The sequence below is a fragment of the Anomalospiza imberbis genome, chromosome 26 (genome assembly GCF_031753505.1).
Source record: "Anomalospiza imberbis isolate Cuckoo-Finch-1a 21T00152 chromosome 26, ASM3175350v1, whole genome shotgun sequence".
In the NCBI taxonomy this organism is placed as follows: domain Eukaryota; kingdom Metazoa; phylum Chordata; class Aves; order Passeriformes; family Viduidae; genus Anomalospiza; species Anomalospiza imberbis.
The window spans coordinates 6,174,700-6,197,677 of NC_089706.1; the positions used below are offsets into that span (position 1 = coordinate 6,174,700).

The following is a 22,978-nucleotide window of genomic DNA, read 5'->3' on the forward strand; positions in this document are numbered from 1 at the left end:
AGGATGCAGATTTGTTTTGACTTGGCCCAATGAAAAAAATTCTGAATCGCAATTTGGGTCCAAATTGTCAATGCTTCTCTTTTGAATTTTGCTGACCGAATTGTGTTTTTGAGTCCATTTGCCAATCAAGGTTTGGTTGGGTATCAACAGAAACAACTGCCCGATGGCACACAGCCCTCCTAAAAGCCGAGAAGGGATTCCTGCCCATGCCTGATCTCCACAAATTAGAAACAAACCCTTAGGGAGGCTTTTGGGATGTGAATGGTACGGATTGTCTGCTGTGACGTGGCTTAGAATATTACACCATCTTTTGGCAGTGAACTCCTCTTGATACTGCAAGTAGGTTATTAAAAGGATTAGTGTTAGATAGTGGGGTATAGATAAAGTGAATGCAGTACAGTGCAGGGGAGAAACCCAACAGCTCTACCTCTTGGGGTTCCTGAGCTGCTCTGGGCAATTTTGGCAGCCACTGCTCTATGGGGTTCCTAATCTGTTGCAGTGTGATGCCACCTTGGAGGTACTTGGGCTAAGACCAGGTGTGTCAATCACTCCTCCTTTCCCCACCCTGACCCCTGCCAGCACTGTCTGTCACTCCTGGCATTCTAGAAGTGCATCGAGTGATTGGGCAGATTCAAAAGATGCCTTCCACCCCCAGGGGGCATTGGGCCGTCCAGGTGGTTTTTGTCCCTTGAGACCTCCTCTCCCATACCTGGTTGGTGGGCTCCCTACCCGTCCCCTCCTCCCCTCCCTCAGGTAAAGGGACGAGCAGCCACGCGGTTGAGGAGTTCTGCTTGGAGCCCTTGCTACATTCAGAGGCCTGTGGGCCAGAATAAAAGCTCTGGATTAAACCCTCCATCAGAACCGACTCCTTTCCTTCACCATCGCCTTAAAGCCTCTCCGGCAGAGGGAATCCTGAGGAAGTGAACCCTCTATGAGAGGAAGCTCCAGCCCGCTGCCACCGGAGCTCTGGCATGCCTGGACTTGCCTCCACGTGCCCAGCTGCAACATCCAGGTAACCAAAACTGTTTCTGGGGAGAAACACCACAGTGGCTGCTATTTGGTTCAGCAGCAGGGGCCAGACAAGCCTGAGCACATCCCGTTCTCGATATTGGTAACACCGATATTTTGGTGCCCAGTGTGGGGCTGGTTTGAGCCTGCTGCCCCAACAGGACACTCCAGAGCTCTCGGAGCCTCACAAGATTGCGCAGAGACTTTAAGGCAGCTTGGTGTCTGCTGGCAGAGCTGTGAGGACATAGCTCTGGGAAGAGGACTTAGGACTAGATTTAGGGGAAACAGGGACTAGATCAGCTTTTGTCGGCTGTTCTTTCATGCCCAATCTGATATTCAGAGCGTCTCTTACCTGCATGCTCCAGGAAAACAAATTTTGAGGAAGATGTGTCTCTGGATTTTCCCAATTGTATTAACTTATTTCCTACAACATCCCAAAACTGTAAATCGTAAATCTGTTCTTGAGACACATCGGGAAAGTGACAGAACAGCCAACGAACAAACTTCTTAATTTCCCCTTTAGAAAACTTGCTCCCCCCATCCACGAGGAGACCCACAACTTGAAAATAGACTCCCTTTTGCGACACAGACGGCCTCGCACCCATTATGGCTTAGATATCAAGTCCTGTGTCACAATTGATCACCAGCCCAGGAAAAGAAAACCTTAAGACAGAACCCACCACCGACACCTTGCCAATTCAATGTGGGGCTGCGCAGCCTCTGCTACAAAAGTCTGGGATGTCCCCCCACCCTGGAGAGCCTCTGGGACCCACAGAGAAAAGGGGATACTCACTTGTCCAGCGTGGGGAAAAGAAAGGTCCTGGACGTTGTGACGTTGTCCTTCACCGGGAGGTGACTCCCTTGGTGTGAAGAGAGCTACCACCTCCGTCCCCCAGGAGCACCAACCCACCAAAAAGGGGTCTGCTCCCACTGGGGGTAGCTTGCCGGCCAGAAGACTGAAGACAATAAATCCAAAAAGGAATTTACAGTCTCTCCCATGGGGTCCAGTGTTATTTGGGGCCCCACATTGGGCGCCAGGTTGTCACAGCATCCCCTGGGCAGCCGCTCTGCCCTTCCCTGCCAGGTCCGACGCTGCCGGCTGCAGGGGACACTTCCACGCTGGGGAGTGCAGAAGGGCAGCTAAGGGTATGAGCCCTTTCCTCAGGAGGACATGGCTGATGATGGTGAAGGAAGGGAGTAGGCACTTCAGAGGGTACTTAAGCCAAGGCTTTCTTGAGAAGAACGAGGAGCTCCTGGCCTCAGGGGGTACAATTCCTGAGAGCCCCCGAGATCAGAGGAACAACACCATGGAATGACAAAGGAGTACAGCTGTCTATCAATAAGGGAACAAAAGGGGGGAAACCGCGGGATAACTGACAATTAAAACAACCTTTCAGAGGGCTTAATGGGAGGAGTTCCTGGCCCGGTCCAATCACTTGACGCCTCTCATGGAAGTTTCCAGAGAAGGGGGATGGAGGATTGAGTGACAGACAAGGTGCCTGGGAGGGGATTAATGGACAGACAGGGAATTTTCTAATGGAATTGGAGGGTTGGAGGAAAGATTGACATCCCAAGAGAGGGAGGCAACATGGGGTGCAACCACACACTGGGGGAACTGAGAACAAACCAATTAACGCAACCCAACACAACCTGAACCTTCCCTGGGGCAACTTGAGATTGCTTCCTCTTATCCTGTCCCTTGTTCCCTGAAAGAAGAGACTGATCCTCCCCTGGCTATAAGTCCCTGAACAGAAAACTCCTGCTCTCCTGCATCCCTGGGTTCTGCTGGGTGCTGTTGGGGAGATGGGAAGGCTGCAGCTGGTGAGAGGCAGAGGGACAGCCCCAGGCAGCCCCAGGTTACAGAGCCCAAGGGACACCACTCTGCCACTGGGGAGACACTGGGAGGTGAGCTGGGATGGCTCTGGGCTCTCTGCACTCCTTAAAGGAGCTGAGAGTGTTCCTCTGGCACACAAGGCATCCTGTGCCAGTGCTGGAAGGGGCCAGGCCTGGGCCCCACTCCCTCTGCAATGGGGTCTTTCACAAGCCTGGTCCCCTTCAGGCCCCTTCAGAGCAAAGACCAGAGATGAAGTTTCCAGCAGTAGAACTGGGAGATACAGGGATCCTTTCTGAAGCTGACAGGCAGCTTTTAATCCACTTGTTCTGCCTCCTCTGGAGAAAAGAAATAGGAGTAGGAGAACCTCTGAAACCTGGCAGCCCCTGCTTTGCTCCTGTGAGATGGAGGCTGGAGGAGGCAGGTCTGCCCATGTCTGCTGCAGGTTGGCATCTGCAGCACCATCTCCTGCACCCTGGCTTAGACACAGCCTCTGAGCCATCTGGCAGAGGCTTCCCAACCCCAGGGAAAGCATGCTCATTCCCAAATGATGTGGTGACATCAGCTCTGGGATATGTCTAACACTCTACAAGGCCTTGGAGATCCCTGTGGGACATCCCTGGCCCCCAGGAGCAGCTGCAGGGGGTGATGTTTTGGTTGACAGCTGCTTAACATGAGTGGTCAGTGTGCCCAAGTGGGCAAGGAGGCCAGTGGCATCCTGGCTTGTATCAGCCATGGTGTAGCCAGCAGGACCAGGGCCCGTCTCTCTGTGCTGGCACTGCTGAGGCACCTCCAGTCCTGGAAGCAGTTTAGGGGCCCTCATGGCAAGAGAGACATTGAGGGGCTGGAGCATGTCCAGGGAAGGGCACAGAGCTGGGGAAGGGTCTGGAGCACCAGGAACGACTTGGGGAGCTGAGGGGGCTCAGCCTGGAGAAAAAGGAGGCTCAGGGGGAACCTTCTCATTTTCTACAACTTCCTGACAGGCAGTTGGAACCAGGTGGAGGTCTGGCTCTTCTCCCAAGTGGGAGGCAACAGGACAAGAGAAAATGGCCTCCAGTTGTGCCAGGAATTTCTTAGCCCAGAGTTCACAGCAAAATTCCTGTAGAATCTGGTGCCAAAGCTTTCCAGGTCCAAAGGAACCAGCTCCCTTCTGCTCTCCCTGTCCTCCTCCCTTCCTGCCAGTTTCAGTTGCACAATCCCAGCAGCTCCAGCAGCCTGGGCTCCCCAGCTCCTGCCAGCAGAATGCCTGCCCCCAGCGAGCTGTGGTGCCTCGGGAGAGGAGTGGGAGGAAGGGTCGCTGAGCCCCAGAGAGCGGCCCATCAGCCTCCTCATGTCAGCTGCCTGTTCTTCAGTACCCTCTTCCATTTGTCAAGGAGAAAAAGGCCAGCCCAGGCCAGAGAAATTCAATGGGAGCCTTTGCCAATGGCATCCTGGCCTCCCTTGGCAATCCTGTCCATAGCCACTGCCATCAGGAGCACTGGAGCATCCAGCTTCTCTCCAGCCTCACCTGCTTCAAGGGCTGGCAGATCCTCAGGGAGCATAGATGCCCCAGGGGCTCCCAGGGCAGCAGCAGCTCAGGGTGAGAAGCCATTTAGCCATCAGCAAAACTGTTCCATTCTCCTGACTTCCCCTCCAGGAGCTTCCTGTGCAGCTGCTCCTGGAAGTGGCAGCCTTTTGCTGACCTCCAGGTCCAGGGAACAGAACACTGATGGCTGGAATCTTCTTGGAATCTTCCAGGGCACTAAAAATACCTAAGAAAGGAAAGATCCTTTCCCTGTCTTGTGCCACCTGGTTCCTGAGCCTGTGTGGGCTTTGCTGGGATCAGGGAGGGTGTCCCACTCCCATCCCTGCTCTCCTCCACAGGCACAGGGGGCGTGCCAGAGTGGGATCGATTCAGGAAACTGTTTCCCAAGGGGATGGAGAACAGGAGTTCCTACCCCAGCAAGCTGCAAATCCGGCAGGGATGAGCATGTGAGGGGACAGCCAAACTCCAGCTGGGATGTGGGGTCCTGCCAGGGCTCTGAGCACGGAGCAGCAACCAGACAGAGCATTCAGGGTGGGCTCAGGCTGCAGGGCCTACACATGGATGACCTCGGCCTTTCAGGGTGTAAACAGCATCTCCTGGAGCCTTGGAATTGTTTGTCACAAGGTCCTGGGCCTTCCTGGGTTCCTGTACTGCCCTGGCATAGAAACACGCAGGAAAAGGGAAAAGCAGCTTTGCAGCCCTGCAGTCACACTTTCTGTAGGCTGCTCTGGGAATGCTTGGGCTCAGAGGGACACGTGTGAGGGTACAGAGGGTGTGTGGGACATCAGGGGAGGGCAGCAGTGTCTGCTCCTGCACTGCTCTGGCCTCTTCGCTTCTCAGAGCTCTCCCTTCACAGGGAGCCAGGCTCCCACCTGTCTTCCAGCTGTGTTGGGAGTGTTTTCCCAACACCTCCTGTGGCCTTTCCCATGCAGTTTGGGGCTGTGCATATTTCTGCCCCCATCTGTCTGCACCCAGAGCAGCACTGTTGTGGTGGGTTCCCGTGGGAGCCATTGCCAGAGAATCTCTCCTCACTCCCTTGCTCTGCAATTTGTTACGAGACACTCATAATCCCAGCCCGGGCTGGGTTTGAAGGGACCTCAAAGCCCGTCTTGTCCCACCTGTACTGCCAGGGACACCTTCCACTGCCCCAGGTTACTCACAGCCCCATCCACCCTGGTCTTTGACACTTCCAGGGATGGGGCAGCCACAGTTGCTCTGGGCACCCTGTGCCAGGGTCTTACCACCCATATTGTACAATTCCTGCTGAAGTCTTATAAACTCCTTTTTATCTGTGGAAAAGCTGCAGTAAGGCCTCCCTGGAGCCTTCTCTTCTCCAGGTGAACACCCCCAGCTCTCCCAGCCCGGCTCCAGAGCAGAGGGGCTCCAGCCCTCAGAGCAGCTCTGGTGCCTCCTCTGGGCTCGCTCCAGCAGCTCCAGCTCCTTCCTGTGCTGGAGCCCCAGGGCTGGAGGCAGCTCTGCAGGTGGGGTCTCACCTGAGCACAGGGGCAGAATCCCCCTGCCCTGCTGCCCACGCTGGGGGATCAGCCCAGCACAGGGGGGGTTCTGGGCTGCCAGGGCACGTTGAGCTTCTCATCCACCAGCACCTCCATGTCCTTCTCCCCAGTGCTGCTCTCTGTCCATTCTCCAATCTTGCAACGTCTCTTTTAATTTAGAGGAAAACGTTCAGCAGAACCAAATAGCGCCGAAACATCTGGGAAGTGCTCCAGCCGCCCGGGAACCAGCCTGGGGCTTTTAGGGCCCCGGAGGATCCTTCCCCTGGTGGTGGGACGGGCTCCCGGGCAGCGTCTGTCGGGGCCGGTCGGGCCGGGCCGTGCCGTCCCCCGCCAGCCCCGTGACATCAGTGCCGCCGCCGCCCCGCGACCCGCCCTGCCCCGCCAGCGACAAAAGCGCCGAGCGACCGCCGGCCCCAGCGCGGCTCCCGACACCGGCTGCGGCACCGACACCGAGCCCCACACCGAGCCCGCATTTGACACCGAGCCCGACCCCGGCGCCGGCACCGAGCGCGGATCTGACACCGACCCCGACACCGTCCCCGGCCCGGCCGCAGGTGGGTGCGGGGCGGAGGCGGCCGCCGGGTCCCGCCGAGGGCAGCGGAGCCGTCTCCCCTCCCCAGCCCGGAGCTGCCTCCATCCCTCTCCATCCCTCTCCATCCCTCTCCATCCCTCCCTCCATCCCCTGAGGATGCCTCATCCCCGCCGCCCCCCAGCCCGGCGGGCCGCAGCGGGGGAGATGCGGGGCTGGAGCGGGGCACAGCCCCGCCGTGTGCCCGTGGGTGGGCACGGGAGCGGTGGGAGCTCCTGAGGCTGCTCCCGGTGCCGGAGCAGCCGCGCACATGGCGGGATGCGGAAGCCGAAGCTCTTGCATCAGATCACTGAACTCAGTAAAGCTCATTTCTTCCAGGGGGCCTGGGGCAGCTCAGATGTGGGCTCAGGTCAGTTCACAGAGATTTGCACTGCTGTGCACCAGGCTGGGCACAGGCTCGAGCACAGCTCCAGGTGCTGCTTTCCAGCCTCAGAGCCCTCAGCCCGTGGGATGGGGGGGGTTCAGGAGCACTGGGCAAAAGCCTCGGATTCTGCCAAGTCCCTGTATCAGATCTTCTGTCTCTCCCTGCATGAGAAGGGGCCAGTGCTACAATAGTGTGAGGGGTGAGGCTGGCTTTGGGCGCTGCTCCTCCTGGCTCTAGAGCTTGGGGAAGGGTGAGAGAAGCCCTGCAAGGATCAACTGCTCATTTGGTCTGCTTCTGCTGGAGCAGAGGAGTCTGAGGTCAGAGCTCCCCTGGGTCTGCAGCTTCCTCCTGAGGGGCAGCAGAGGGACAGCTCTGATCTCTGCTCTCTGTGACCAGGGACAAGACTCAAGGGAACGGCTGGAGCTGTGCCAGGGGAGGGTCAGCCTGGATATCAGGAAAGGTTCTTCCCCCAGAGGGTGCTGGGCACTGCCCAGGCTCCCCAGGGAATGGGCACAGCCCCGAGGCTGCCGGAGCTCCAGGAGTGTTTGGACAGCGCTGCCAGGGATGCCCAGGGTGGCACTGTTGGGGTGTCTCTGCAGGGCAGGGGTTGGATGTGATCCTTGTGGATCAATTCCAGCTCAGGATGTTCAGTTATTCTGCTGGGGGTGAGGCTGGCAAGGTGCAGTGGGCCCTGGGGAGGATTCCCAAGGAGCTCAGGGCTGTGCTGCTCCAGTGGGTCATGGGTTTTGTGCCAGCCTCTGCTGTCCCCTGGATCAGGGGCTCTCCAGGCAGGATGGCAGTGCCTGAGAGCTGCCTGAGAGCATCTGAGCTCAGCTCCCTGCTCCTGCAAGGCAGCACCAAGTGGGGAGGATGCAACCAACTGGGGCATTTCAGGGCTTTGGGGAAGCTCAAGTGGGCTCAGTTCAGTGATGGATCTTGATCCCTGTGGGAGTCACAAGCTTTTCTTAGCACCCCTGAAAATGCTGTTGCTTTTGTTCTGGATCAAGTTGGGATTTTCATGGAGAACCCTGCTTCCAAGGAGACACAGTCTTAAGCTGTGCCAAGGGAAATATAGGTTGGATATTAGGGAAAAGTTTTTTACTGAAAGGGTGATAAAGCTCTGGAATGGCCTGCCCGGGGAGGTGGCGGAGTCACCATCCCTGGATGTGTTTAAAACAAGCCTTGATGTGGCACTGGGTGCCATGGTTTAGTTGAGGTGTTGGGGCATGGGTTGCACTCTATGATCTTGAAGGTCTCTTCCCACCTGGTCATTCTGTGAATTCTTTGTAAGCCAAGCTCAGGAGCCGTGTGCGCAGGCAGAGGCCCGTGGCTGCGAGAGCCGTGTCTGACTGGTGGCTCAGCTCTGTGCTGGCCTCTCTCAGGCCCCTGCTCTGCACAGCCAACCTGAGGCTGCCTTTGTGCCAGAATCATTTGATTGGTACTGGAGTCAAGCCTGACTGCTCTTGGAGTCATAGAGTAGATAAGCCACATGTGAGCATCACTCTCCCAGCAAAGCCCTTAGAGGCATCTGATGTGATCCAGCTGCATCTCCTGGGCCAATTCTGTGATTTCTCCCTGGTAATTCCCAGTGTTTTTCCATGTCTCTGAGCTCATCAGCCTCAGGTCCCCGTTCTCTTGCTCACCAGTTCAACATCACTGGGTCACACATGACTTTCACTTATCCTTGTTTACGCTGTTGGTGGCCCAGAGTCTCCTCACATTACTGCTCCTCCCAGTTCATGACACAGCAGGGGACAAGGGGACAGTTCTAGCTTGCCCCTTGTAGAGCTATTCCCACCTGTGCCCAGGTGATGGGAAAGCTGCTCTGTGACAGTTCCTGTTTGCCTGGGGCAGAGTCCCCCATGGGTCTGACTGCAGGTCCCGATGCTGAACCCCTGGTGCCATCCCCTGGGGCTTTCCCAGGGGAAGTTCCCTGGTGTATCCCTGGGAGCTGGTTCCTCTTTGCTCTGCCCCCGTCTCATCTGTCTGGGTCCCTCTTGCTTCAAATTTCTGCCCATTTTATGGCCATGCCAGCTGCTCTCTAAACTGGAAGGCACTACTCAGACCCCAGAGCATGGGGCTCCTGCTGTGGCTTTCTCCCCTTTGACTCTTCCTTTTGCCAGGACATGGATTAATTCTGCCTGGACTACTGTGAACAGGCTTAGGAGTGAATTTTGTGCAGCACTGATGGTGCTCTTCTGTCATTCACTTGTTTTAATGCTCTCATTTGGAAAAAAAAGGAACTTTCTATATGGGTCAGTATGAGTCTGCTGTTCCTCAGTGATCTCCAAACACAAAGTGATTGCTCTGCAATTAATTACTGTAGGATTTTAGTAGGGCACAGAGACGGGAAGATTTCCCAGCTATTGCAGAAGGTTGGATGCTTGAGCTGACATCCCGGTGGCTGCAGGGATGTTCCTCAGAGAGACAGGTAGGACCTGCCCTGCCCTGAGTGCTCCCATGGCCATGGGGCTGCATCCACACAGCCCCAGGCACTGCTCCAGCTCCAGCAGCTCCCACCCAGCTGCTGTCAGGATGGCAGGGTGGAGGGTGTCAGCTTTGGGGGCAGTGACAGGAGCACACTGACCTTTCAACCCACTCGAACAAGAGGATGACTGTGTTTTTGCTGTCTGATGGCTGCATCAGCTCACTGCTTCCCCTTAGAGCCAGTGATGACAACCCAAAGCACCAGTACACACTGGTTCCATACTGTTTTATGCCTGGTTGTTCAGTGTAGCTTGCACTGCCTCCCAGACTGGTGCAACACAGCACCTCTGAGATGTACGCGAGTCTGAGCCTGGATTTCATAGAACCACAGACAGGTTTGGGTTGGAAGGGACCTCGAAGGTTGCCCAGTGCCACCATAGGCAGCAGCACATTCCACTGTCTCAGGTTGCTCCAAGCTCCATCCAAGCTGGTCTTTTCTGGAGAGCTGGACTGCTGCAACATCAGACTCTGGAATTGGGGTTAATCTCCAGCAAGTGTCAGCCTTGGGTGGTTCTGCACAAGCGTCCCCTGTGTCTGTGCTCCCCGCAGTGCAGCTGCTGCTAAAGGATGGGATCTTGGTTTGGGGACCTCTTTCCTTATCTGTAGTGGATAATGGAGTGGCTCCAGGGCCAAGCCCTGCTTGGCACTGAGAGTGGTGTTTGTAGGGCTCTGGATATGTTTGCTGGGAGTTTTGGAGCTGCAGGAGGAAGGAGAATAATCTTGTTTTTTTTGGCAGCCCCTTGCCTCTGCTCAGTAAGGTCATTGGTTGCAGGAGTGTCACCTCCTGTTCCTTATTTTGCATGGGACCCAGAGTGACTTGGAGAAGTGTGACTGCAGTCACCAAGTGTTGCAATTGGGCAAAATATGCAAAGTATTCTGAAAATAATGCTGAAGGGATTGTAAACACTCTGACATATCTTAAAGTGGCCATTACTTAGGGAACTGGGAGGATGGATCTGTCTGGATGGCAGTTGTGAGGACTTGGCTGGTCAGGTCCAGGCACCCAGAGCAGAGTTTTCCTATTCCTCTTTTTGCTGCTGCTGAAAGCCTGTAGCACAGATTTGGTCTCCAAGTAGCCTGCTGGGCTCACAGCATTGGTGGGGGGGGGGGGGGGGTGTTGTAGACTAACAGGGAATTCTCAGCAACTTAAATCTTATCTCAGCTTTTCTCTGTGTCCAGCTGTGAGCCCTCACATGGATGCCCAGGACAAAGTAATTTCCATGGTTTCTCCCCTCAGAAAATCCATCTTGGTGTGTGCCAGGAGGTTTTGCTGGGATGTGGCTTTGCTGGGGCTGTGTTTGGGCTTCATGGTGAGAGTCACCTGCTCAAATTGCCTAGCATCATTTGAACTGAGTGGAGGCACCTGCAACTTTCCCATGGTAGATTGAGGAAAATCAGCAGCAGTAAAAGGGCTTGGACTCCTCTTGTGGCAAATGTCAGGTGAGCATCACCCAGAAGCAGTTTTTCTCCTCCTGTAGACCTCCAGGCAGCTCAGGGGAAGGTGTCCCACTGCTAATCTCTTGGTTTGAGCAGGGTAGCCTTGATGTTCAGGACAAACAAAGCCTCTTCCTTCACTGCTGCTGCTCTGAGGGGAACAAAATGTGCTGTGGAGGCAAAGGGGAGCAGCTGGTCCCAAACCATGGGGTGCGCTTGTGGATGCCCGGGCACTGGAGCAGGGAGGGTTGGCAAGAGGCTGCCCCCCAAAAGCAGGCCTGGGGAATCCCAGAGATGGGGTCTGCCAGCTGTGGTGGTTGGAAAGGGATGGGGGACCTGGAAGAATCGTAGCCAGTGATGTGTCATTCCTGAGGTGGGATCTGACACAGAGGCTAAAGGGGCTGGTGGGCTCCCACACCATGCAGGGCTCAGGGGGTGCTGCTGGATGTTTCTGCCCTCCAAGGAAACTCCTGAACCAGGTCAAGCACTCCTCCTGATGGAGGGGAATAAACAGGCTCTGGAGAGAAACAGCCTGTGTCCTTTTAAGGCAATCCAAAGGCTGGGACTGGAAGAATCAGGCTGAAAGGGAGGGATTTGGCACAGTGGGAAGCCCAGCCTGCGGGGCCTTTGGAAAAGAGACTTCCCAGCTGCTGGGATCACACCCCAAACACGGCTCCCAGCATCCCGGGAGCCAGCACAGCCTCTCCAGCCCCTGCTCCTCCCCTTCTCTGTCTGCCTGGCCTGCACTGAGACCCTCTAGGCATCTGGAAGCTGTGGCCAGGATAAAGTGGGGTCAGCAAGTCAGTTCTGACCCCTGCCCTGGTACCCAGGCTGGGATGAGTTTCCCTTTTCCTGGCAAAATACTCCCACAGAGGGAAGATCTTGACTTCCGCATGGCCTGGGAGGTGCAGGGATCTTGCTGTGCCTGTGAGCCCTTCATGCTCCCCCATTTCTGTTTGATGCCTGTACAACCCCCAGTCCTGCTGGGTTTAGCACCCACCTCCCCAGCTGGGAGAGCCACTGGGATTGGAGGCCCAGGGATGGGGCTTCAGCTGCCCGAGGTGACCCAGGATCTGCTGCAAGGGGGGGTCTCCAAGGCTTCTTGGTGTGCCCTGGCAGACCAAGGTTCCTTCCTCATCTCCACACAGCTGAGCTGAGGGAGGTGATGAGGTCCTACACACATGGTGGGCTGGCAAATCTTGTACTCTGAAAATGGAGTTTGGTTTTGGAGACCTTGTCCTGCTGCTTTAGCTGTTCAGGGGTCAGGATGCACATGGTGACTTCTGCTGCCTGTCCCCAGATGGGAGCAGGATGGGGAATTCCAGAGGTGTTGATGGAAGGAGGCCCCTGGAGACCTCTCAAGCTGCAGCTTGTGCCTATTGACCTTGCTTGTATCACTGGTCCCTCCAAAAAGTGTTTTATTGTCCTTGTAGCAACCCCTGCTGTTTGATCCTCCTTAGCTTCCTCTTGGCCATAGTCAATTAGCCTGGCTCCCTCAGAATCTCCTTGAGGACTTTGTTGTGTGAATGTCTCAAGGTTTATGTTGACCTTGTCTTCACAAGTGTCAAGGCCCCTCTGGGCTGGAGCTCTGCTGCTCGTGTCAGCAACTCACAGTATTTTGGACTTATCTGCAGATCTAGGGGGCTCTTGATGGTGTCTCCTCGGACACAGTTTAGGAATGGGAAGAGAAATAGAAGCATTTATAGCCTGCTGAGTAGCTGGATGGTGGCTTAGGCTGGTGCTCAGGTCCTTGCCCTGCATTGTCTTCTTGTTTTCAGATTCTCCAGGCTCCATGACTCTGCCTGCAGTCCTGGAGGAGACTGAGATACCAGAGCGCAGGAGTGCCTGGGAGGGCTTGGTCAGGCAGGAGCTGATGGTGCTGTGGGACATGTGCCAGAGCCTGGGGTTTGGTGGTGTCAGGGGCCAGCTCCTGCCCTCGGGCAGCCCTGACTGTCCCCTGCCCTGCAGTGCCGGAGATGGAAACGTTGGTTGGGAGGAGAAGCTGGGACTGTGTCCAGGGCTGTGGCAGCTGTCACTCCAGCACCAAGGCTTCAGTCACAGTCACCCTGAGCATGGCAGGGGTGGCAGGAGGGCTGTGACCTGAGGAGGTGCCTGGGTAACTCTGTGGGTTGCTCTCTCCCAGCATTGTGCTGCTTCCTCCCTTTTCCTGGCACTGACAGGAGCTGTGAGGTCCCACGGCTCCGAGGCAGGGATTTCTGCTGCTCCTGACAGACAGGACCAGTGGTCCCTGGGAGGCAGCTGGCACTGCTGGGTGCTGGGTCCCCAGGTTCTCATGATTCTGCTCGTTGCCAGCCCTGCAGTCTGTGCCCCCTGCAAACACTGTGGCTGCTCTCTGTACGTGTGGATGTGGGAAAGTGCTGGAGCTCCAGGGCCTGCTCCAGCCGCCCCATCCTGGCCCCGCAGAGCCCTGCCCTGTTCCTGACTGTGCTTTCCCCTGCAGGATGCCAAACTGGGGAGGAGGGAAGAAGTGTGGGGTGTGCCAGAAGGCCGTGTACTTCGCTGAGGAGGTGCAGTGTGAAGGCAACAGCTTCCACAAGTCCTGCTTCTTGTGCAGTGAGTACCACCCCTTCCCTGACCCCCTCTCTGCTTCCTGGGCAAGGCTCCTCAGGATCTCTCAGCCCCCCAGCAAGGCAGGAGCACAGATCATCCCAGGACACATGGGCTGTCCAAGCTGTCGGGGCTGACCTCAGCTGGCACCCACACAAAGACTTAGTCCATCCCTACTCCAAGGAAAGGCCAGGCTGGGTCCTCTGGTCTGTGTCCAGATGTTAAGGATTGGAGCATGAGACAGGGCCTCTCCCAGCAGTGGTGGCAGGAGGTGGCACATGCTGTGCAATGCTCAGAGGTGGGGCTGGCTTTAGCCTTCTGAGTGGCTTTGCCACACTAAAAGGTAGTTGAGCCTGGTGAACTGGCATGGAATCTCCTCGTGTCTGAGGGGATGATGGGAAGGAGATGTGGTCCTGTCCTGGCCCTTGTGCCGATGGAAAGCCTCCTGAGAAGTGCTGAGGCATCACCCCCACCACCCTGCATCTGTCTGCAGATCCACTATTACTGAGGGTGTCTCTGGTGTATGTTTGGACCCAAGTGTCACCTCTGGGGAGGGGCAGTAGAACAGGATCTGGCTGCAAGTGATCCAGTGCTGAGCTCCCTTCCTCTGTCCCCTCTGCAGGATCCTACAAATAGTGCTGGGATCCTGCTGCAAGCCCCCAGACACTCTTCCCTGCCTTTGGGGATCCCAGGGCTGGTGGTGTTGCAGTGCTGAGAGCAGCTCCTTAAACCTGGGGCATCCAGAGGGGCTGCAAGACGTTTGATCCAAAAGATGAGCAGTGTCCTCAGCCTGTGTGGTACCAGATTGCTGTCCTCTGTCCCTGGAGACTGTCACGTATCAGAACCAGTGATTCTCCTGTGCCTGCAGGAGATGGGGCATGGAGCAGCCTGGTCTAGCGGAAGGTGTCCCTGCCCATGGCAGGGGGTAGGACAAGATGAGTTTTAAGGTCCCTTCCCACCCAGACCTCTCTGGAATTCTGTGGACAGGAGCACAGATGTTGCCTGTGTCTGCTGATGGCTCCTCGAGACGTTGCCTCTGCCACAGAGCAGCAGAAGTGCATCTCCAGGGTGGCCTTGCAGCAGGGTCCCACTGAGGTTTAATGTTTCCTCAGCTGATCCCAGTGCCCTGGTCCAGTCTCACCATCCCATCACAGCAGGCAGCACAGCTGGGATCTTCTCCATAGGGGCAGCAAGCAGAGGCGGGATCTGGAAACAAGGCACACTCTGGAACTGATCTCTTCCAGCAGGGAAACTCCAGTGCCCTCATGGGATGATCCCTGCAATGTCCCTGTGTCCACCCAGCCTGGCTGCTGGATCCTTCTTGTCCAGCCTGCCTGGGGCTCAGCACCTACAGCTGGCTGGGACAGGGGGAGAGGGAGGCTGCTGCTCCTGCAGGGGCGCAGCGTGGCCGGGTGCTCCCATTTGGGGGAGTTTCCAGGCTGCAAACTCACTCTGGCTGGTAGGGCTCAGCAGGGGAGTTGTTGAGGCATTTCCTGGGCAGGACAAGGATGACTGGCTGGGTTTGTATGGCAGCTGCTCTGCAGAAGGAAATCCTGTTTGTTCTTTGGCCTCAGATAAGGAGGGTGGGGAATGTTGCCCTCACCCCTTGTGCACACAGCTGGTTTGCCAGGGAAAGCTGCTGCCATGGGATGCTGGCACCCAGAGAGCAGGGCAGGCCTCCAGGAACCACAAAATGAGGCTAAAGGCATTTCTTCCAGGTGGGAATACACGGCCAGAGTGGGGAAGAAGGTCCCTCGTGTGTGTTGATGGAAATGAGTGCCCAGGGAGTGGTCCTGGGCTCAGGGCTGCTGTCCCTGTGCTTTGCAGGCATTTATGCCACTCCACATGTACCCAGCAGCTCTGTCCTGGCTGTGGCTCCCCAGTCAGGCTGTGGCTCGTGTGCCAGCCCACCCTGCTGCCCACTGTTCCCAGTCTGTGTCACAGGCTGTGGGTGGTGCTCCTGAGCTCCTGCATTCCCAGCCTGTTTCCCCAGTGCTGCATTTGGGCCCCATCAAGGAACTTGAAACCATTATCTTTAGGGGAGAATAACAAATACTTCAACCAGATCTGCCAAAAACATCATCTAAAAGGAGCCAAGCCTACCACAGTGCATTAGAGCTCAGGGAGCAACTTGGTGATTGACTCCTGGCCATGATCCAGCTGCCTGGGTAGTGCAGCAGAAAGAGCTGGAATGAGCCCCATGGCCTTGGAAAGCAGAGGCAGCTCTGTTTAATTGTTTTGCAGAGCAGCTCAGCTGCTCTTAGAAAAACAAAGGGTCCTTAACTCCTGAGTGCAGCGCACTGGAATTTCTGCAACGCACAAACCTGGGGGCTGGGTAAGAAAATTTTTCTGTTGCCTCTCAAAACTCTGTGAGTACAGATGAGGGACTGTGAAAGGTGGGGCTGGAGCTCCAAATCTATCCAGATCCCACTGAGACCATTCACTGCCACCCCGGGACAAAGCTCAGGACAAAACCCTTTGAAATGCCAGTGAAAGTGCCCAAATTCCTTCCTGATGGTCTGGCTGAGTAGTGTCACTCCAGGGAAATGCAGAGACCCCAGCAGCAGCCCAGGAGCTTGGCAGCTTTGGAACCAGTAACCTGCTCTGGTCTCTCCCAGCTGGGATCCGTTCTCCATGCCCAGCTCCTGCTGTGGTGGGAGCATGTAGCCAGGAGAAGACTCTGCCAGAGCCTCCTTAGATGGCAAGAGATGCTTCCCTTTCCTCCTTCGTGTCCCAGCAGAGGCACACGGGGTTCTCCTGGCTGTATTTAGTCATGGAAGGGCTGCCTTCTGCCCCTGTTCAGTTTGTGCTGCTCCGGGGTGAGAACTCTGCTCTGTTTGCATTCCTGTGATATTGGGAAAGGCCAAGAAACTGCTCTGCTGGCCAAGAAGCTGCTGGAAGCCTCGACATTTAAGGCGTGGAAAGCAGGATGGGGAAGCTGCGGCAGCTGCAGCCGGATCTGTTTGGGGCTGGCTGCCAGCGCTGCAGACTCTGCCCTAGGAGTGGGATCCTGCACGGGGCACGTGAGCACTGGGCATCACCTGGAGTTTGGGTGCTGGTGGCCTCCTGCTGGCTGGGCAGAGTGTCTCAGGAAGGGCTGGGAAGGAACAGGGCAGCTGTGAGCAGAGCTGGGACAGGAGCTGGTGCTTCCAGGACCTTAAGGGGGTTTATAGAAGAGAGGTAGAGTGGCTTTTTACACAGGCAGATAATGACTGGGCAAGGGGGGGTGTTTTAAAACTGAAATATCTATATTAGATATGAGGGAGAAAGTTAGATTAGATATATAAGAAAGTGATTCCCACTCAGAGGGTGGTGGGGCATTGCTTCCCAGAGAACCTGTGGCTGCTCCATCCTTGGAAGTGTTCAATACTCGGTTGGATAGGACTTGGAGCAACCTGGGATAGTGGAAAGTATCCACGGCAAAGGGTTGGAATCAGATAATCCAAATTGAAGGTCCCTTCCAACCCAAACCAGTCTGTGATTCTATGGAAACCTAAAAATCAAGAGAAGGCCTGAGCCCAGCACCAAGCTCAGGGTGGGCTCAGCAGGGCCCCTGAGCCTGGCTGCCATCTCCTCCTGTCCCATCTTACATCCCACATTGACCCCCAGGGCTGAAACACCCAGCTGAGTTAGTGTTCCTCACCTGAGACCCCCCCTTGCACATCCCCAAACCCAGGGCTGAGGTGTCAGGTGAGCCTTGGAGCTCTGGAGAGGTGACTGTGTCCAATGTGTGAAGCCCTTGCAGTGCCTTGGGTGTGGCCACAGGACTGCTCTTGGGTGGTTCTTGGTCCATCCAAACACCAGGAAAACCACGTTTGCTCACATTTCTTTGCCCTGAGTGCTTCCTGCTGTGGATTTGCAGTGGATAAGGCGTGGGGCCAGGACATCCATCCCCGGGCCTGAGAATCCTGCGGTGATTCGTAGGGGAAATTCACCCCCATGGTTTAAGTGCAGCTGCAGGAGAGCAGCACCCAGAGGGTTAAGAGAGCTTTCCTTCCCTTGGTATCACCGTGTTGGCTTTGGTGGTTGTTTCCTTTTAAAGCCAGACACTGCTCTAGTGATCCTTATCTGCCCGGTTTGCATGTGCTCCCTGCAGCTGGGTCCTGGCGAGGCTTTCCCTGCTCCTTGAGAGCTGAGCTCTGCTGGCCCTGGGAGAGCTTGTTTTCCCCAGCTAATTAGCAGGCTCTGGCAGAGCAGGCTGATGCCACACCCTCCCCTCTGTTCTAGTGGTCTGTAAGAAGAATTTGGACAGCACCACTGTGGCCGTGCATGGTGAGGAGATCTACTGCAAGTCCTGCTACGGGAAGAAGTACGGCCCCAAGGGCTACGGCTACGGGCAGGGAGCAGGGACCCTGAGCACGGACAAGGGCGAGTCCCTGGGAATCAAATATGAAGAGTGAGTTTGAGCCTTGTTTTTGACACTGGGGCTGTGGGCACCTTCTCCCCACACCTGTCCTGTGGTACTTGGCTGTGCAGCCTGTGCTGAACTCCCAGCAGTGTCCATGGGCTGCCTGGCCCCTCGGCCCCTCCAAGGAATCCCACTGAACCGTGTTTGGGGGGTGGGATGGGATGGGACATGTCCCCATTGCCTGAGCACGCTCCCCACCCTCTCCCAGAACACAGGCCCCAGGCTGAGCTTTCCATGGGGCTTGTTGTTCCCAAACTTCACTTTAAACGGGGCTGGGATTTGGGATCCCATAGTTCTTCCCTGCTGCACCTTGCATTCCTGATCATGAGCTCTCTGCCACCCACAGGGGCCAGCCCCACCGACCCCCCAACCCCAATGCAGCCAGGATGGCCCAGAAGGTGGGAGGAGCTGACGGGTGCCCCCGCTGTGGCCAGGCCGTGTACGCGGCCGAGAAGGTCATCGGAGCTGGGAAGGTAAGAGGGGATGGTGGCACAGGGCACGGGGATGGTGGGCACAGGGTGCTGCGTGGCAGGGACACCTTCAGAGAGGGTCTGGACCTGCTCTCAGCCAGGGCTGGGCTTGGGTCCAATGGCCGCGTTCACCTGGAAGCCTGGCACCAAAAGGAGATCTTGGCATGTCTGGAAGCCAGGTTGTCCAGGCTGCAGCACTCTCACAGACTTGTAGATGGGGGAGAAATACATTTTATATTAAATATTTACAGCCCTGCTCAGCAGAGGCCACCATGGACATCCTGCTGTGGATGTGCTGGGAGGGTGAGCAGTGACATGTGCCATGGCCAGTGTCACTGTTAACTGAAAGGTGCCTCTTTCTCCCCTCTGTGCCACAGGCAGGGACGCTGTGGCCAGGATTTGGGGCAGGCAGTGAATTCCAGTGGTCAGCACTGTCCACAGGTCGGGCAGGATGCTGGAGCTGTGGGCATGGGTTTGGTGAACATTCCTGGGGCTATTCCGGTGGTGGCTGGGTCAGCTCAGGGTTTGGTGTGAAGGTCACTGTCACAGCCCCGGCACTCCCTGTGCCAAGGTCACCCCTTCACCACGGTTCTTCGCACCCTGAGCTGTGACCCGGTCTCAGCCCAGCTCCTCTGCAAGGCCTGGGGACCCCTTCTGCCCTGCCAGCCCTGGGACCCCAGATGAGGTCCCTGCCTGGAGCTGCCCTCCCCACAAGGTCAGGCACATGCAGAGCTTGTCAGGGACACCAAGCCAGGCTGCTTGGCTTTGTGCCATGGGGACAGGTGGCCATGCTGGGACAGCCTCACCAGTGATGAGGCGTCACTCCCTGACCTGGCTGGGCTCTGTCCTCCTGGGGCTTTGTGCTTGTCCTGTGTCCCCAGAACAAGGAGAGGGGTCAACAGAAAGGGCCCCTCGGCATCATCACCCCCCAGCTGGCTTGTGATGGACGTGTTGATGGTCAGACTAGGGTCAGAAGCTGAATTTACTCTTAAAACCATGATCTGGGCTTCCTGGTCAGTTTCTGGCCCCAATGTTTACAGAGAACCAAAGCTGGTGAAGCAATTACATTAAAGTAGACCCAGAGAGGATTCCAGAGCATGTATTTCATGTGCTAATGTTTGCTGGATGACTCCATCCAATACTTCCTCCTCCAGCCCGTGAATTTCACATTTTCTTCCAAAAAAGGTTTCATGTTTTCCCAAGTGTTTGTTTAAATTCCTCGGTGAGCAGCTCTGGCTACTTAAGGTCTGCCTGAAGGCTGTGAGCTCATTTATCTCCAGGGGACTGCTGGAACCATGGGGGGTTATTTTTAAACACTGTCTGCTTTTGGCATTTTTTCTCCTCTGTTTGCTGCCTTCCTTGGAGCTGTGGTTGTGTGGGGCAGTTGTCCATCCCTGCTGCCACCCCAGCCGTGGGTCTCAGCTGGACAATGGGAGGGATTTATCTTGCTGGTTAAGAGAGTGCAATCCCCAAAGAGGGGGGGGGGGGGATTGCTCCTTACAAATTATTGATGAAATTACTGCAGAAATTACTTCTTAGAGTGTCAGCAAAAGGTCTCCAAAACCAGATCAGCACAGGAGCAGTGCCCACACCTGGTGTTTCCTCTCTGCATTTTCCCTGTGGGACTGGGAGTGCTTTCCAGGGAAAAGCTTTTATCCCGTCCAGAGCTCTTTGCCAGCCCCTTTGGATCAGAAGCAGAGCAGGGAGCCTGGCTGCTACCAGAGCCTGGCTGTCCTGTCCCTGGGGTCTGACCGGGCTCTGCTCCTGTCCCGCAGTCCTGGCACAAGTCCTGCTTCCGCTGTGCCAAGTGTGGCAAAAGCTTGGAGTCCACCACCCTGGCAGACAAAGATGGGGAGATCTACTGCAAAGGTGAGCCCCACCTTCCCTGCTGGCTTCTCCTGGGCCCTGAAGGGAGGGGGTGAAAGGACCCCGGGGGGTTGGAGGTTGGGGAAGGGGTGCCCAGCAGCTGCTTTCAGGGAAGGACTGTGCCAGCCACAGAGCTGGAGAATTTCCTGCTGAGCCAGGGCCTCTGTTTGCCCAGCAAATGTGGCAAACCTTGTCCTGTCCAGGCAGGGTGTGCCCCTTGGGGAGGTCCTGCTCCTGTGCCAGCCTCACCTGTGTACCCCTTCCGTCCTCTGCAGGTTGTTACGCCAAGAACTTCGGTCCCAAGGGCTTTGGCTTCGGGCAGGGCGCCGGGGCACTGATCCACTCACAGTGAGCCCCAGGGCTGAGCCCTGCACTCGCCCGGGGCTCTCCTGCGCTGCCCGCCCGCCCCACGCCGCAGTGAGTGCCCCGCTGTCACCCCAGCCACCGCTGCTTCGCAGCACCGGCCCCTCCTGCCCTGCCCCGGCGCTCCCCAGAGCGGGGGGATCCCAGCATTGTCCCTGTGGGGTCCTGCCGGGGCAGGTGGCCCAGGGGGGCCGCTCCCTCCCACTGCAGAGAGGCCCCGGTGCCCAAGTCCTGCTCCGCGTTGCCCGCCCCGCCGGCCGCGTGCTCAGCCGTGACTCCGAGCAAGCAATAAAACAGCAGCGACATCAGAGCTCACCCGGGCCCGGCCCTGCGCTGACTTGACTCGCTCTCTGGGGCTCAGGACGGGCACTGGCTGCCCAGAGCTGGGGGGGCGTTTGCAGTCCTGGCTTGAAATTAACGCCCAGGGGCAGGAATGTGTCGGTGCAGTTTGACACGGCCCAGCTGTGGCCAGCTGAGCTCTGCAGCTCGGCTGGGATGGGCTCCCCCTCTGCTCCCACCAAGAATCAGCATGGAACGGTTTGGATTGGAAGAGACCTTAAAGCTCTTCTTGTTCCACCTTCCACTAGCCCAGGTTGCTCCAAGCCCTTTCGTTGAAGACTTCCAGGAATTGGGATAGCTATTCCAAAAGCAGAGGTTGATGTGGGAGGCCAGGGACAGCCCTTCTGGGGTGTGTTGGTAGCATCACACGTGTGCTCATGCTCTCAAAAACCCTATCTGTGCTTTTAGGTGGCACCTCTCCAAGCAGGCGTGCCCAGCAGTGCCAAGTAATTAACAGCTTTTCACCTACTCCCTGCTTTTTTAGCAGCTTGTGGATCATTAAGCTTCCAGTTGGGCAGCTGCCCAGGTTTAATTGGTTTCCATCTAAACTCTTCACTCCCTTTTTGTGATTCTCCTGTTGGACTGGTGGGACAGACTCAGATCAGCCTCGCTGCAGCTTAGGGACTCCACAGGCAATTGAGTTCTGGGGGTTTTGAAGTTATAAACATTGTGGTTGAGCAAATGAGATTGAGAGTGTTCTGAGAAGCACAACAGAGGCAGAAATCCCTTTTTGGGGCAGGACTTGGGCTCCTTTATCAACCTAAGTGCTTTCTCCTGTTCATCACACCCTCAGTTTTGCATGGTGTTTATGAAGCAGAGATGGGGAGTTAAGTCTTTACCATCTCAAAAAACTTCCCCCCTCTAGATTCTAGCAGGACCCACTGCTCTGGGCTGTGTGGTGGCTGGGGTGAGGGGTCTGGTGGCACTTGGTGTGGGAGGCAGAAGGCCCAGGCTCGGGTAGGGTTGGGAGCTGCAGCACAGAGGGCCCAGGTGCCAGCCTGGTGTGGAGACACAAATGTGCCTCCCTCGCTTGGCAGAGGCCCTGCTGCTCCCCCAAGGAGAGGGGAGGGGGGAGCTTGTTCTGGAAGCTCCTGCAGAGATGGGGGGTTCAGGAAGCTGCTTAGAGGTGTGAGGTGGGGCTGCTGCAGGGATGGAGGGGTCAGGAAGCCACTGCCTTCTCTGTGAGCATGCAGGGGATGCTGTGCTGCTGGTGTGGCATCTCAGCTGGATGTGCCCCAGATGGGATTGTGCCCAGGCAGTGCTGGTTGGTCAATAAAGCTATAATGAGTCTTTGTTTAGTCCCTTCCTCATGCAGCTGTAGAGGTTCTGTCAGAGAGAAGGGAGGAGCAGGAGTCTCTCTGCTCTGGAGCCAGGCTGGGAGAGTTGGAAATACCACCTGGAGAAATCTCCAGGGAGACCTCAGAGCCCCTTCCAGTGCCTAAAGGGGCTCCAGGAGAGCTGGAGAGGGACGTTGGACAAGGGCCTGGAGGGACAGGACAAGGGGGAATGGCTTTCCACTGCCAGAGGGCAGGGTTGGATGGGATACTGGGACAAAGTTCTTCCCTGTGAAGGTGGTGAGGCCCTGGCACAGGGTGCCCAGAGAAGCTGTGGCTTCCCCTGGATCCCTGGAATTGTCCAAGGTCAAGCTGGACAGGGTTTGGAGCAACCTGGGATAGTGGAAGTTGTCCCTGCCTGTGGCAGAGGGTGGAACAGGATGGTTCTTAACCTTTCAACCCAAACCAGTTGGTGGTTCTATGAGAGAGTGACATTTCACATGTGATGGACCCCAGAGAGGCCAATTGTACTGGAAGCTTGGTCAAAGCCAGGAGAAAATGCTGGATTTGGTTTTGGAGGGCCATGGAAAGATGTAGGTTAGAAGGGACGAGCAGAAGCCTTAACTGCAACCTCCTGCTTAAGGCAGAGTTCCAAAGGTCATGTTGATCAGAGCATTTGGTGTCCACTCAGGTACGGGCACCCTCTGAGGATGGAGGTCCCACCACTGTGGATCTTGTCACAGCATTGTGCCACACAACCCTTGAAAGGGTTGTTTCACCACTGAAAGGATGGTCGGGCCCTGGCACAGCTGCCCAGGGCAGTGGTGGAGTCACGATCCTTGGGGGTGTTCACAAGACCTGTGGATGTGGCACGTGGGGACGTGGGTTAGTGGTGAACATGGCAGTGCTGGGGGAGTGGCTGGAATGGATGATCTTGT

At 56.4% G+C, this 22,978-nt stretch overlaps 1 protein-coding gene across 1 annotated transcript; it reads left to right on the plus strand.

Annotated features, from left to right (window-relative positions):
* Positions 1–6,286: 6,286 nt before the first annotated feature.
* Positions 6,287–20,742, plus strand: CSRP1 (cysteine and glycine rich protein 1). The gene is made up of 6 exons (XM_068173631.1): positions 6,287–6,432; positions 13,214–13,326; positions 17,548–17,716; positions 18,075–18,201; positions 19,974–20,067; positions 20,340–20,742. Exons 2-6 carry the CDS (start codon positions 13,215–13,217, stop codon positions 20,414–20,416), a joined length of 579 nt encoding a protein of 192 aa, XP_068029732.1. The 5' UTR covers positions 6,287–6,432; position 13,214; the 3' UTR covers positions 20,417–20,742.
* The last annotated feature ends 2,236 nt before the right edge of the window (positions 20,743–22,978 follow it).